This window comes from Orbicella faveolata, unplaced genomic scaffold, assembly GCF_042242905.1.
Source record: "Orbicella faveolata isolate gen_17 unplaced genomic scaffold, um_ofav_v1 contig_12, whole genome shotgun sequence".
Lineage (NCBI taxonomy): Eukaryota > Metazoa > Cnidaria > Anthozoa > Scleractinia > Merulinidae > Orbicella > Orbicella faveolata.
The window spans coordinates 19,383,108-19,397,500 of NW_028301539.1; the positions used below are offsets into that span (position 1 = coordinate 19,383,108).

Here is a 14,393-nt window from a genome sequence, read left to right on the forward strand (position 1 = left end):
TGATGGTTAAATGCTCGGAGATATTAGCTGCATAAGCTACTCTGAAATCCGAGGGTAAATATAAAGTAATGTAATGTATGTATGTAAGCCTACGAATTATACAAAAGTAAAAAAAATATATCTTTATCGACATTTAACGAAGGGTTGCATCAAAACAAGGCTTGGGGTGGCAATTGACCAACAGTAGTAATATGCATAATACTATGCAAAAAAAAAAACTTAACAAAACAAAGGTACACTTCAGTATTTCTTCTTTGAATTTCTCCTTGAAGTTGTTGTCTTTCTTTTTATTTTCAGTTGTTACAGCTTCATAAAGACGAAGAAATGTTGCCAGTGTTTCCGCAATTTGAACAGGCGTACGTTTAGGCCTAAGAAACACATTCTTTCAATCATTTTTAACGCTCCATTTTTGACCTCTTATCCATGAATTATGCAAGCTCCGTTCAAGTTTCCGTCAAGTGGGGATTAATGACGTCCCGGGGGTCCTAGCGAGTTCCTTTACGGAACAGTGGCTTCTGATCGAGCCTAAAGACTGGTTTTCACTAGCGACGGAGTCGTATTCGGAGTCGTAATCAGAAGCGTAGAGCGTAGATACGATCTGGTGAAAATCAAAGCGCCGTAATCGGAAGCAGAATACCGATTCCGCTTATGACTTTTTCGCTTACGGTCTAGTGAAAACTAGATTTTCGGAGTCGGAAGTAGAAGCGGAACAGTAAACCAATAACAATGTTCGATCCGTTTGGTTGGTTCTTCCTCTTCCAACAATCTAGTTTTCACTGGATCATAAGCGACGGAACGTAAACGGAATCGGAAGAGATCACGTTCTGAATCCGATTCCGTCGAGCTTATGACTCCGCTTACGACTCCGATTTTCTATTTTTACTGCTGTGTCAAAGCGCTCTTATGACCCCGACTCCGACTCCGATTCCGACTCCGACGCCAGCGAAAACCAGCCTTAATTACCCTCGAAAGTGACGAAAACCCATGGTCTGTACATGCCACCTCGACTCCGTGGAAGCCCTGTTTTTCAGGGCTTGACAGTTAAACAAAACACAGGCAAACGTTTTTAACGTGTTTTCTCTGGGTGGGAAATGATGCTCCGAAAAAGTGGTATGGTAGAGTTATAACTCGCCGTTCTGCGAGGCTCGCGCCTTTCATTTCGTACATCTTTTAAATTCTCTTGGGAAGTTCGAAAATGGGTATCATAGGTAAAAGAAAGCCAAAATAAACTTCAGAATGATTTCGTTAGATATTACCGAAGAAAGCACAACGGGAGATTTTTATTTCTGTTTCATCGATTTATATTTGTTACTTCTCAAATCATTAATAATTCATCAAGTTAAAACAAAGAAAATCACAACCGTGAAGAAGGTTTGACGATTTTACTTCTCCCTTTACTCCTCAGTTTTTGCTTCGATTGAGAAGATATATCAAACACTTGACACACTGTTTCATCAGATATCCAAACACCTCGAATTTCGTCAAAATATACTCCGCTGCGCATCGTATTTTCAACTCTCTCTTCTCGGTGTTTGGATATCCTGATGAAACACTGTCTCTCGTGTTTGATACCTTACTTTAAACTTGGATGGAGACGCGATGGCCCGATGGTTTTCGCGGTGGACTCTGGATCGAGTGGTCTGAGTTGGAGCCCAGGCCGAAGTCACTGTGCTGTGTTGTGTTCTTTGGAAAACCACTTCACTCTCACAGTGCCCCCCCTTCACCCAGGTGTATAAATGGACCAGCATTCCAACCAGGGAGTAATAGAAATTCTCCTTACCGCTTCATGCGAGACTGGGATAGACCGACGGTCTGGATCAGCTGGCCTGAGTAAGACTTAGCCTTTCTTAACACTTGGTGATAAAAGTTAAGTTTCTCATTCCGCAGTGACGCAACATTGACAAGATTTCCTTTACAAAAGTAATAAACCAGACTTTTTTGTATTGGCTCCCAAACATTTAATGAGCAGTTCCTTTCAATCTATTCTTCAAAAATCTAAGACACGATGTATCAAGTAACATTATAATACAGGTTAAATTCCGTCAGGGGGTGCTTTTTCCTGTTTGTCTAATACTAAACTAAAACAACTAGATTTTAGACTACTGTACTGCAAACAATGCTTTAGCTTAACGTAACTTACATAAGGAAAAACAAGTCCAGAGCAAACTTATATAAGTTGCATGTACCAACCATAAAATCCATCCTATGATCTGTTGTGTTATGTGTCGGAAGACCAAAACCGAAGAAATGATTCTGGTCAGTTACAAAGGACACAGACAGTCCCGGCAGTGAGTGAACCAATCAAAACTCGAAGCAACTAAAACATAGACAGCGCGAAACGCGGGAAAACTTTAGCCAATGGCTTACCGTGATAATGCAAAACCAAAGCAACTGCAAATTACATGCAAAACCCAAACTAAAACCTCTCCATTAAAACATGTATTTTTATGCCATGACTAGGTGCTACAGAAAGTATTTTGGTTTGTTTGACTCTAAATGTTTCTAACTAACCAGGGAGCCAAAGCTTATGAAAACTAAGAGTCCTTAAGGTAATAGCGCCGCTGTCCTCCATCACTCAATCCTCTGCCAAAGGCATATGCCAGAGGCTGCAGCTTGGAATTGAACTCATCATCCCTCAGATACAAGGTCATCTCACAACCATTGTATGTCCCTCGAACCCTCGGAGGAGGGGGGTACAGGACATCGTAACAACTGCAAACAAAATAAAAACTGTTTTAGTTCAAACACAGGCAGTGGAATCGCAGTAGACGACTTAGTAAATCGTATCTGAAGTTCTAGAACTTATTTCGTTCTTTTTGATCGTCATGCAACAGCTACAATTCTTACAATACTAATGCAACTTACTATACTAACATTACTTACAACATTACGCGTTTACTGTGTTCTCTACACTGTGCATTACTTACGATACCTTAACATCTAAATAGTAGTGACAGAGATGGTCAGGATGCAGGGGAATTCGAAAGATTGTTACTATCCCTATATCAGAGGAGTCTTTTCGTCACTTAATATTTATTTTAAATATTTGCTTCAATTAATGGATATTTTCAGATTGTACTTGAGATAATTTATTAATGAATTCGCGCATGTAAATGCCCTTACTATTGATTTCGTTTGAATATATGTAATGGCTCAGAGATACATCATAGGGTAGTGTAGTTAAATTTATTGATTGTTTTTGTTTCTTTAGAGCTAGGAATAATACCGAACAAGAGTTCCTTAGTGGTAGAGAAGACCTGACAACAATTCGCTTCATGAAGCCATTGTATAACTTTTTTTGCAAAGGACATCGTAAACGGGCATTCAATAAACGTGTTTTAAATAGAATCCTTATCTCCACAATACAGGTATTCGTCGTCAGTTTTGATGCCGAATATGAATAGTTCTATCCTAGTTAGTACGATTCTGTGAATTAGTTTAGAACTCATATTGCAGTAGGAATTTGAATATTTCGAAAATTGCTCCAGTGACGTAGAAATAGCATATTTCAAGAAATTGTTGCTTGCTTGTATCTATAATTTTGCATACTTCCTGCAGTATGCTCCTTTCAAGCTACAGTCGATTGGAGCATTACATTGGCAGCACTGCCCGGACGATTGGCTGTAGCATCTGAAATTGAAACAAAAAAGACAAGAAACGATTAAACGCTGGCAATTAATAAAAAGCGTGGAATATATTTTTCTTTTTACCTATACAGTTCATACAGTCAGTGTCATCGGTTTGAATGAGGAAGCGAGGGTCTCAGATATCAGTTTAATTTTGGGAGATTTCTCAGCTATAAATTAAACGTTCTGCCCATTTCTCTGCCCATTTCTCAGATGTCAGCTATCAGTTCAGAAACACTGCAGGTTTTTAACTTTTAATATTTACAAATTCTCACCTATTAGTGCAAACCCCACCGAGACACCAGGACCCTCACATAAGTTGCTTTTTAAAGAAGCGGAAATTGTTTCAACCGCAGACTACAAAAAAATTCCATTACGATACTTGAAAGGTTAAAATGAGTAAAGAAAGTTACCCAATTTGGATCAAATGAAATTGTCCAGCATTAAGCTTTTGCTAACAATATTAGGAACCTGGTATTCATGCTGGTATTTTGTCAAAATCGTACACTCTTTTAACGACCATTCATTGCAGTTAAATAATATATATACCTTGAACGTAACTTAGTTTCGACAATTTAGTTGGACTACTTAATCATTAACCTTGCTTGGAAAGGACACATGCTATATTTCTTCAATACCGAGATAACAAGTTACAACACCGACAGTAAAATGTCGAAAAATAGAACACTAGATTTTTCCGAGTAATCTAAGAGGATGCAAATTGACTTACGGAAACTTGTGATAGCCACAAACTCTCTCCTCATTATCTTGCAAGGGCCGTCCACAGCCGCCACAGGAGGGGTACTTTCGCTCATAACACCTGAAAAATGTAACTGAATTTTTTTAAAAGATCGATCAACGCTGACTGTGAATATGCCAGAACTTTTTCGACTGCTTAATGCTGTTTTTATAAGGAAATATTCTGTTTATTTGCAGTTCACAAACTTTAACAGCTATCATTTCAGTCTTTCTTCCTAATGATTGATTCGTGAGAGAATAGATACTCTGATCCCATTCTACATCAAAGCATCTTTTTATTCCTCAAAATTATAGGAAATTTTCCTCATTTTTAAACGGCTAAGATCGGATTTGCAAAGTTTGATAACGAAGATCAACGATTTATGCAATGTCACTTTAATTTTCTATGACTCTAACTGTGATTCTAACAGACCCAGGAGCAGTTAGCAGAGAGGTTTTGACAAATTTGGTTCTAATTTATTTGTGCCTGGAAGTTAATCTTTCTAGACACTCCACGAAGATTCGAAGATGCCATGCGACTTAGGTTATACAGTAATCTTTGGCATGTTTGCCATCTCGTCTCTCTATGACCACTTTTCCCAGAAATTGTACCCTTTGCCTTTGTCTTCGTTATAAGAAATTTTGCTTCGCCGAGTGCCAAATAATGCCCAGGTTTTTGGGTTTGGGGAAGAAAATTGCATCAATGAAGTTAAATAGAGGTTAAGGAGGTCTGTTTCCTTTAAAACTTTGGGGAATATTTGAGAAAAGCTCGTGACTGACGACAGCCGTTACGCGGCAGACAAATTATCTTTTTTATACCATCAAAAGCAACACACCGTAAGAACTGTTTAGGTACAGTTACCGCTATTTATCTGTAAAATTTCTCTTAGATCGAGATAAGGTTTTATTTTTTTTATCATGACAGACACTCTAAACGAAGTCTTGTGACACAAAGTGTGGAAACGACGGTCTTACATTTTCACAGAATTTGAAAGGATCTAGTAATCCTGATCTTCCCTCGACTCTCTTTTGATACGTTCGGACTAGTCGAAACGTTTTGTTTTAGAATTGAAAACATATCATTCGGTGCAAATCTTGCTCCTGGCAACAAAACCAACCAATTGCAACATTTTTCACAAGAACCATTCCTATTTTAGTCTTCTAGAAGGACTTTCGTATTCCCAATTTCGCAACATTTCCGAGAATTGCGTCAGCTACTAGTTTTGTTTACACAGAAAAAATTAGCAAGACTACAATCTTTTTCTGACCAGTGTAAATCATTTCAAATCAGAATTAACCGTCGTGTAACTTGCAAAGCAGATGCAAGCGATTTATATAATATCCGGCCACTGGAAACTTGTCTCTTTTAGGACTGATACGTTACGGTTCCTTCTCTCGAACCCTTGCAGGGACATGTCTACGATTGATACGATTGAGAGATCTGAAAACACTTCCAAATTTTCAACTCGATCAGCCATAGTTCTATACAGCCCTGTAGGATACTGCCGCAAAACTTGAATCTGTAGTTGTAGTGATCTGGAGTAGTCGTTCTCTTTTTCTCTCTCGCTTTAGGGCAAGGATGATAAGTCTAAAACATTTTTTTGTCGCCTAGATAAACAATACAGAAACATACTACCTCCTGCTAGTGCGTATTTTCAATGGAACAAAGTTCGACGTCAGGAAAACATAGCGGTTCCTAGACCTCAAACTGTAAAAGGGACCATTTACTTGAAATAGAATTCAAGCCTACGGCAGATTGTTGGCCTAAGAGACCTAGACAACAAAAAAGACTCAGTTTCAAGAAGACAACATGGCCGCTATGTGCCACATTGAAATTGCAGGATCTTGGGTCTGCATGATCAGTGATCCATGAAGGGAATGTTTTATACAAAGCTTCATCGTTGAGCTGTAAGCAAAACGGGCAGTTTTCTAACTTCAACTTAGTTAAATTCGTGTATTGGTTAGTTTGGAGGTTTCTTTTGTCCTGAAAATTATACCTGCGAAGGAAGTGACATCGGCAAGACAAGTCGGTTTCAAGGAAGGAAGAACTGTCAATGTACAAACCTGTCACAGTATTTTCCGCTCGCCACTTTTTCTTTACATACACTGCAATAATTGCCCATGTCGGATTCCGCTTTAAAGTTAAACACGCTACTTTCAACGGAGCTGTATTTCTCAGGTGTGTCTTCGACTCCGTTTTATGCTAGAGGGTAGTTCAATAATATAACTCTTAAATTTAGAAACAGTGTCATGTTCAAAATATCTTACGCATGCGCCTGACGCAAGAAGAACATTTGCATCGAGGCTAAAAACACACCTGACTCGTAACAAGCCTTAAATGCACTAAAATGTTGTCACTCGGCATTAAGGTGATCCAAACAGTGATAGAGAAATAAGTGGTGTTGTTTCAAATTCATTTGCCCTGGGTTTTGAGTTTACAGTGAAGTTTAAGTTTGATTCGTTCCAAACACTCTGCGAAGAACAGTTATGCGGTTTAGAATTATACTGTAATACTCACTCTTATTCTCGGAATTATCTCTTCACCCGACCCCCCATCAAAATTATATCTGGTCTCGCTCTGCCCAATTTTCCTAACCGACCCACCTGGCTCCTAGTGTTTTTGGACCTGTAGCTAGAAAAATGTATCTGTAATCAGTTGCTGATGTTCTATTCAGCAAAAAGTATCATGTTTTGTGCTATTTTTGGGTTATTTTTTTTGCAAAAAAAAAAAAAAAAACCTCTTCGTCGGCGCGTCGGGTATGTTATGGACGGGTCAATGGGTGAGTGAGTGACTGAGTGACTGAGTGACTGAGTGAGTGAAGTTAGTGAGAGATGTATGTATGTCACATCAATCAGATTGGATCTACTATAAACAGCCAATCAAATTTCTTGTTGTCAAGGTAAATGGTATGTGAGATGATTTGATCCCGATACCGTTCAGAACGGCCATATGTATTCTTCTATAAAAGAAGAGGAAGTATTCTTAAATTGGGCTTAGTTTGACATCTTCTGTGGGTTGGGCTGAGGATTTGTGGGCGGGTTTGACAATCATTTGCAACTGGATAATCAGTCAAAGAAACATAGTGTTTGGCATATAACTACGCCGGAGCATGCGATGAACGCTGAGCTTTTCCCATTAGATAAGGTTTTGAATTAAATGAGTCTTAGCCGCTCTAGTGCTAGGTTTAAGATGTGAATGAAAAAAAAGTTGATATGGTTTCTATGATGGGAACAATTGTATTTTAAGGGGGCGGAATGCACTACTGGGAATGTGAAGAGGCTGCGACAAGGTTCAAATCGTTTGCGTGTTGTATTGAAACCTAAATATTGCTGTAGAGTTCGTAATGAGTGTTCCGGGCGTGTCGTTAATTTCAGCATCCATTGATGAGTTTCAATGTGAAAAGCGAAGAGACTAAGATTAATTTGGTTAACAGAGCAAAAAGATATTATTCTGTGACGATTTTACAATTATAATGGTTATTGTTTACTACTGGAATGAGAAGATACGTTTTAAACGAAACTGAATCGTTCCTCTTCAATGTTATCAGGGTTTTCGGTTTTCGCCAGCACGAATTGTAGTAGAAGAAAAAGAAAATTGTTTTTGTTCAAGATAACTATCGTGAGGTACACTGTATATGAAGTCTTGAGCGTTTTATTGTATTAAACACAAGGACTTTGGTAATTGAAAAATAAAGACTGACGTGTATTTTGCCGGTTTGTGATTTTTAGTCCGGTTTGGAGGGGAGTGTGACAGTTACATACATACACTGGGTTGTTTCATAGCGCGTTTTTCAGTGTAATGGTGGCTAGTTATATAAGAACGAGATGAGTTTTGAGTTTTGAAGCAGTTCATGAGTTAGTAGTATGCAAATGACACGAGATATTTTTATTTTTAGTCACAAAGGGTAACTTGATACTTTTGTTTTTCACAAGGAGTAAATTCAATTAGAGGTGACGAATCGTCACGACTTGTTCTCATGAAATGTTTGAACAAACAAAACGAGATGTTGCTATTTTTAGTTACAAATGGTAACTTAACACTTTTGTTTTTTACATGGGAGTAAAATCAATCAGAGCTGACAATTTATCGCCTCTTGTTTCCAGGATATGAAACAAAATAGAAGCTAACATCTTTGGACAGTTTTTGTGTTTCTACAGCAGCAGTATAATATTTTTAATTCATGGGCATTTTATGACATTCGTTTCAGTCCGAGATCTTTTCTTTAAAGGTGAAAAAGTATGAAGACTGTTCAAATGTTCTTTGAAGACTACGTGGCGCCAAATCAGATTTAATCAGACTTAAAGTGCCAGCGAGGTTATTTCTCTTTCTTGATATTTTTGGCGAAGTAGTGTTGTTGCGTTCTGTAAGAGGTAAACTTATGACTCGTATAAAATGAGGAAAGTTTTCTCTTAACTTAAGTATTTCTATGCACAAATTTCTCTTTGGGGCTGGAAGGGCTATGTGGTCAGTGAGTGAGGGAGCCAAGCCTGTGCGCGTCACACCGATCGCAGTGTGGGTTATATCAAATAACGAATCAAATTGCCTCTTAGAAAATGGGATGTTATCTATATTAATCTGGAGATTTTACATTTTACATTGTTATATCGAGGGAGAATTACATATGAAAAGTATTTTGTGTGACGCTCAGCTGTTTACAACGCACACGTAGTCGGCAAAATGCCCAACACTAAATTGTGATTCGAGCTTTCGTTTTGGACGGGCTAATTTTGCTGACCGAAGTGAAAATTGTAGAAAGTACTCATCTGTGTTATTATGAAGTTACTTCTGTGGTTATTACAAACTGTTGCAGAAATGGTAAGAAATCTCGTCATGGCCTACGTATACGTTATCTCGAGGTTGGTTGGGAATATTTCGTATGGTAGGTGTGGTGTCATACAAGATGTTTGCTATGGTAGTCGCATGAAAGAAAGAGGATGGCAGAGAAACAATTGTAGATCAGAGAGACGTGGATATTGGTAAAGTTGCAGATGCTGTTGTTCAAACTGAGTATGTGTGCAAAGAGGTATCAACAAAGATTCGAAGCGTTAGGTTATTGAAATTTAGAGAAAGAGCAGTCTTTCCTAAATGTAAAACAAGTGAAGGATTGTGCGCAAACGCTAGGGATTTTAAGCTCATGTCTTCGATCGATTACAATAATTATTTAGAGGGAACAAGATGCTTTGCAAACGAGTTAAAAGGTGTAAGATCGAAATATTGTATTTTCGTGTGTAACGGATGATCCACAGGGATGACTGAAAGACGTAAGCTTAGATGTTGAGAACCTTCAAGAATCTGTTCCAAACTTAAGATTGCTATACAGAAAAATAGAAAGATAAGATGCTTATTTGACAGAGTACTGGGGCTGTTCCAAGGTCGTCCATGCTTTACAAGTTCAGACAAACTAGTATTCGAAAAGAGCATGTCTGTTTTATTAAGCATTTCGTTGGGATATCAGCTAAAAGGGAGAAAAAGAAGGAAAAGAGTTGTTTTGAAGAATCGTTGTGAAATATTTAGGGACAACAATCATCAAAGGTTGTACAAAAACATTAAACTCCATATAATGCCATTGAATGGAATCCGGGACCAGTATACGTGAATGAGTTACCCTTATCATAACTGTTAAGTGTCCACCGAGTACTGCTACCTCCAGGGCTTTTAAGTCACAAAAAAAAAATAACTCTTGCACGCCTTGCGTGCTTATGTTATATACTTCGCCACATGTGAAAGAAATTTAAGTTTATTTTACCAGTAACGCTATGCCATTCAAGAACAACACTGTGACGCTATCACTGCAAGAAAGGAGGTGCGCAATGCAAAACGGTAAAATATCCTACAGAGTCCTTTGATTAGGTTATAATCTAAGGTTTCAATGAAATCCCCTAGTCAAACGAAGCTCCCTTGGAGCTTTTTCTGGATGGTAATCCACCGCAATTTTGAGATACATCAGTTTGCCAACATGGTAAACGTTCCTTCGTGCATAAAGTGCGAAGGATCCTGGAAGCCTTATTGCCTAAGGTAAGCATATTAAACTGTGGGAGGCTCTCTTTGCTCTAAATAATGCCCACCACGACCTTTACTATCTGTTTATGGCGTTCAGTTGAATCTCGGCAACAATCGTTTATCGGGAATGAAAGATATTCACACTCGTTATCCATCGATAACTTGATAAGAGCTTTAGTGGACTACAGGTTTCTACAAACAAGGTGGGCATCCTGAATAGGTGCACTTTAGGGCCTTCAGTGTTCTTTTGTCTCTTCCACGAGGTACAGAATCCATTTCAAGTTTCCCCAAGGAATAAATAGGAATCCCATCTCTTTTCATTCGTCTGTTTGAAGGAGAATAAACTAGCTGGGGTTATTTTATGGCCATTCTTTTATAGACCACAGACGATTACTCGATTTGTTGCATTATTTGTGTCATCCTGTATAGCAGTAACTGGGTTTAGCGCAAATTTGCAGCCAAGGAGAGCAGGATCTAACGTTGCTGCTTATTTATTGCAGATGCTATAAGCGTGAGTTTCCCTCTTGCGACCACTGTAAAAATCCAATACATGAAGGCCAAGAGACGATAATCACTTGCCACAAATATCCGTAAGTGATTCATGAAGCATTCTAAATAGTCGAAAACAACTTTTTCTGCGTGGCCATCCACAACGGAACAATGTTGTCTACGAACTTTACATCCGCCATGTTGGAGGACGAACTACTCCTTCTCAATGCAGACCGGGACCGAAAAAGGTTTACAGTGTAATGTCAATTAGTTATTGAAATAGGGGCATTCATTAACAAAACACTCATTCAAAGGGGAATACTTGTAAGGAGGCTGCTCGATCGAGTCATTTGAAGGTATGTTAGTCCTCCAACATATCCAATAACACTTGTATGACCTCATTCAGACACTATCAAATATGATTTTTTTTACTATTTTTTAATATGTAGATATATCCTACGGGAAATTTGGGTTGCCGAGGCAAGGAATGTGTTGGAATGACGACAAGAACAACATGACGTCTTCTTCTCGTTCTTCTCGTCAAAGTGCTTATGGCCCATACAAAAGCAGTAGGTAGTACAACTATGATGAAATTCGAATCTTTCCTATCTAGCCCAGTTTAAAATATAAACAAGCTGTCTGTACGAGAAGTGAAATGCTGTTTACTGTTTCTAATTCCTCTTTTTATTCCAGAGATATTCAAGTTTTAAAATATTCAAATTAGCCAAATGATGACGCCTTAAATTTTGATCAAATGAGACGAAAACACATCTTAGCCAATTTGTATCAGAACTGTTTGTCTCTTTGCAGTAAGATCATTAGATGTACCCCACGATATGAGCTTAACAGTTTTGTTACCATGGCAACATACTGGATTCCAGATCACCCCAACATCAAAAGGGTCTTCTGGCCAACTTTGGGGTTCCATTTTCATATTTGCCAATTGTTCCTCATTTGCCCTATCCAGCAAATACATAAATATGTTAAGTCGAGTTGTGGGCTTTTTTTAACGTTTTTCGAGCTAAAAGTTACTAAAATGTTGGAACCCGATTGAAGGGAACTGGAAAAGAGTGAGTTTCCTGGAGAAAATAACTTTTTTACAGCCGATGGTGTGTTTCCTTCAGAAGTATTAGCCTACCAAGTTTCACTGGTCTTTGCTGCAAATTGACCGAGATAGCTTGATGTGATAATGAGCTGAGTGTATGGCGTCATCACTCCTCTCATTTGCATATTTTAAAAATTTTTAAAACTCAAACAACTCCGGAATTAAAGTAGATTTTTAGAAACGGTAAACGCCGTTTTTATCCTTGGTGGAATTCTATGCGATACATCTAAACATTCAAGGGCAAAAATGTTATCATAGTAGCATCAAGCCTCTATTTAGCCCTTTTCTGACCTCTTATCCAGCAGGCCCGCCAAATAAACCACTATGCCTTGGACGACGTAGTTTTTTTTTTTTGTCGATAGTTATTCACAATATGATGATTTTTTCCAGTAAGTAACGTTATCCATCCTTTGAACTTCAAAGCACTTTTGGTCATTCGCAAGTACGAATTGGAGTCCTTGGAGTCCTGACTATTCTTAGATGTTATAATTTCTTTTTAGGTAGGTGTCCTCTTTTAGTAGAGGGTTATCCCTCGGCTAAACATCTCGACACATTAATAAAGTTATCATCATCATCATCATCATCATCGTCATTATTATGAATGGACATTATAAGCGAATGCACCGCTTGTCTTGAAAGGGATAATGTGCATTCACATTACCTTTTCCCCTTCTATACAGTGGGTTTAAGTTCGCTCAATATCAATATTTTGAGCCGAGCGTAACTTGACATTCCATCGGGATACAAAACAATGTAAATTACTTTTAAGTTTTCCCCTTCCAACCTCCAGGTTAACTTGGCGACAATAGGGAACTTAAGCAAACCACGACTACGACGGCAACGAAAACGTCACCAAACAAAAGGTTTAATGAGCAAAACAATAGCTGTGCACGTGCGTCATAAATCTTTGTACATTTCGTAGCCGTAGTCTGAAATGACCAATTTCTGCGTAGTCTGAGGACAGCTAATTTTTGAGTTATTTTTTTGTAAAAAAAATACCTCTTAGTCGGCGCGTCGGGTATGTTATGGACGGGTCAATGGGTGAGTGAGTGAGTGAGTGAGTGAGTGAGTAAGTGAGAGATGTATGTATGTCACACCAATCAGATTGGATCTACTATGAACAGCCAATCAAATTCCTTGTTGTAAAGGTAAATGGTGCGTGAGAAAGACAAGGTATGTATAAACACAAGGACTTTGGTAATTGAAAAATAAAGAGAGACGTGTATGTTGCCGTTTCTTGATTTTTAGTCCGGTTTGGAGGGGAGTGTGACAGTTACATACGTACATTGGGTTGTTTTAGAGTGCATAATTCTCAGTGTAATGGTGGCTAGTTATGAACGAGATGAGTCTTGAGTTTTGAAACAGTTCATGAGTATTAGGCAAATGGCACGAGATAATTTTATTTTTAATTACAAAGGGTAACTCGATACTTTTGTTTTTCACAAGGAGTTAATTCAATTAGAGGTCACGAATCGTCGGTTCTAGTTCTTAGGACATGTTTTAGAGGAGACGAGACTATTTAGATTTGAAGCAGTTCTAACGTTTACAATAGTAAGTGCAGGTAACGATTGTTTTGCTCTTATTGCATGCAAATATAACGAGATATTTTTATTTTTTAGTTACAATGGGTAATTTGACACTCTTGTTTTTCACAAGGTAGTAAATTCAATTAGAGCTGACAAACAAAAAAGAAGATTTCATTTCTAGAGTGTTTTTACGTCTCTGCAGTAGCAGTTTAATATTTTTATTTGATGGGCATTTTATGACATTCTTTTCAGTCCGATATTTTTAAAGGTAAAAAGTATGAAAACTGTTCAAATGTTCTTTGAAGACTGTGTGGCACCAAGTTAAAGTGCAATTGAATTAAATCAGACTTTCAACGTGTCAGAGAGGTTTTTTCTCTTTCTTTAAATTTTCGGTGAAGTAGTGCTGTTGCGTTGTGTTGTGTAAAAAGGGTAAACTTACTACTCGTATAAAATGCAAAAAGTTCTCTTAACTTGAGTATTTTTGAGCAAAAATTCCTCTTGGGGGCTGGAAGGGCTCCCGAGGGGGTACTCCCAGAAAAATTGGTTGGGGGTGTGCGGCCCGCTTCCCAAAACCCTCACCGTATTTATGACTAAAATCTGCGATATTCCTTACCCTATTTATGACCTGACCAAAAATTCGAAACCCTATTTACGACCTGACCCTCAAATCAAAACCCTGTTTCAGACCTGCGTTACAATTAGCTCCCTAGTTCAAACCAATATTAAACTACCGTAAACATATAAATTTGTGAAGGGCTTTTATTGATTTTCTTTTCGATAATGATGAAAAAGTGGCTTCTTCTTAAAACATACCCATATCAAGGCTAAAGGGCAAAAACCGTACCCTATTTATGACCAAAATGGCCAAAATCAGCTAAAATCGATACCCTATTTATGACCAAAACGGC

The 14,393-nt window shown here is 38.2% G+C and overlaps 2 protein-coding genes across 2 annotated transcripts in view; one reads left to right on the forward strand and one right to left on the reverse strand.

The window, feature by feature from the left end:
• Nucleotides 1–1,934: 1,934 nt before the first annotated feature.
• On the reverse strand, nt 1,935–6,579 carry LOC110059581 (uncharacterized). The gene is made up of 4 exons (XM_020766300.2): nt 6,429–6,579; nt 4,357–4,446; nt 3,550–3,630; nt 1,935–2,712 (listed from the first exon to the last, which is right to left on the reverse strand). The coding sequence occupies exons 1-4, from the start codon at nt 6,485–6,487 to the stop codon at nt 2,535–2,537; spliced, it is 408 nt and encodes a 135-aa protein (XP_020621959.1). The 5' UTR covers nt 6,488–6,579; the 3' UTR covers nt 1,935–2,534.
• A 3,742-nt stretch (nt 6,580–10,321) lies between these two features.
• LOC149117002 (uncharacterized) overlaps nt 10,322–14,393 on the forward strand; it is a 5,645-nt gene continuing 1,573 nt past the window's right edge. Inside the window, exons 1-2 of the mRNA XM_089280625.1 lie at nt 10,322–10,380; nt 10,866–10,955. Of these exons, the coding sequence (XP_089136751.1) occupies nt 10,322–10,380; nt 10,866–10,955 (149 nt within the window). The remainder of the gene's footprint in view (nt 10,381–10,865; nt 10,956–14,393) is intronic.

Excerpts from the sequence above, each read along its gene's own strand:
- LOC110059581 (XM_020766300.2), bottom strand. The coding sequence starts at position 6,487 with ATGGGCAATTATTGCAGTGTATGTAAAGAAAAAGTGGCGAGCGGAAAA. Across the intron at positions 4,447-6,428 it reads AGCGGAAAATACTGTGACAG|GTGTTATGAGCGAAAGTACC; the intron begins GTTTGTACATTG and ends TACATTTTTCAG. Across the intron at positions 3,631-4,356 it reads TGTGGCTATCACAAGTTTCC|ATGCTACAGCCAATCGTCCG; the intron begins GTAAGTCAATTT and ends TTTCAATTTCAG.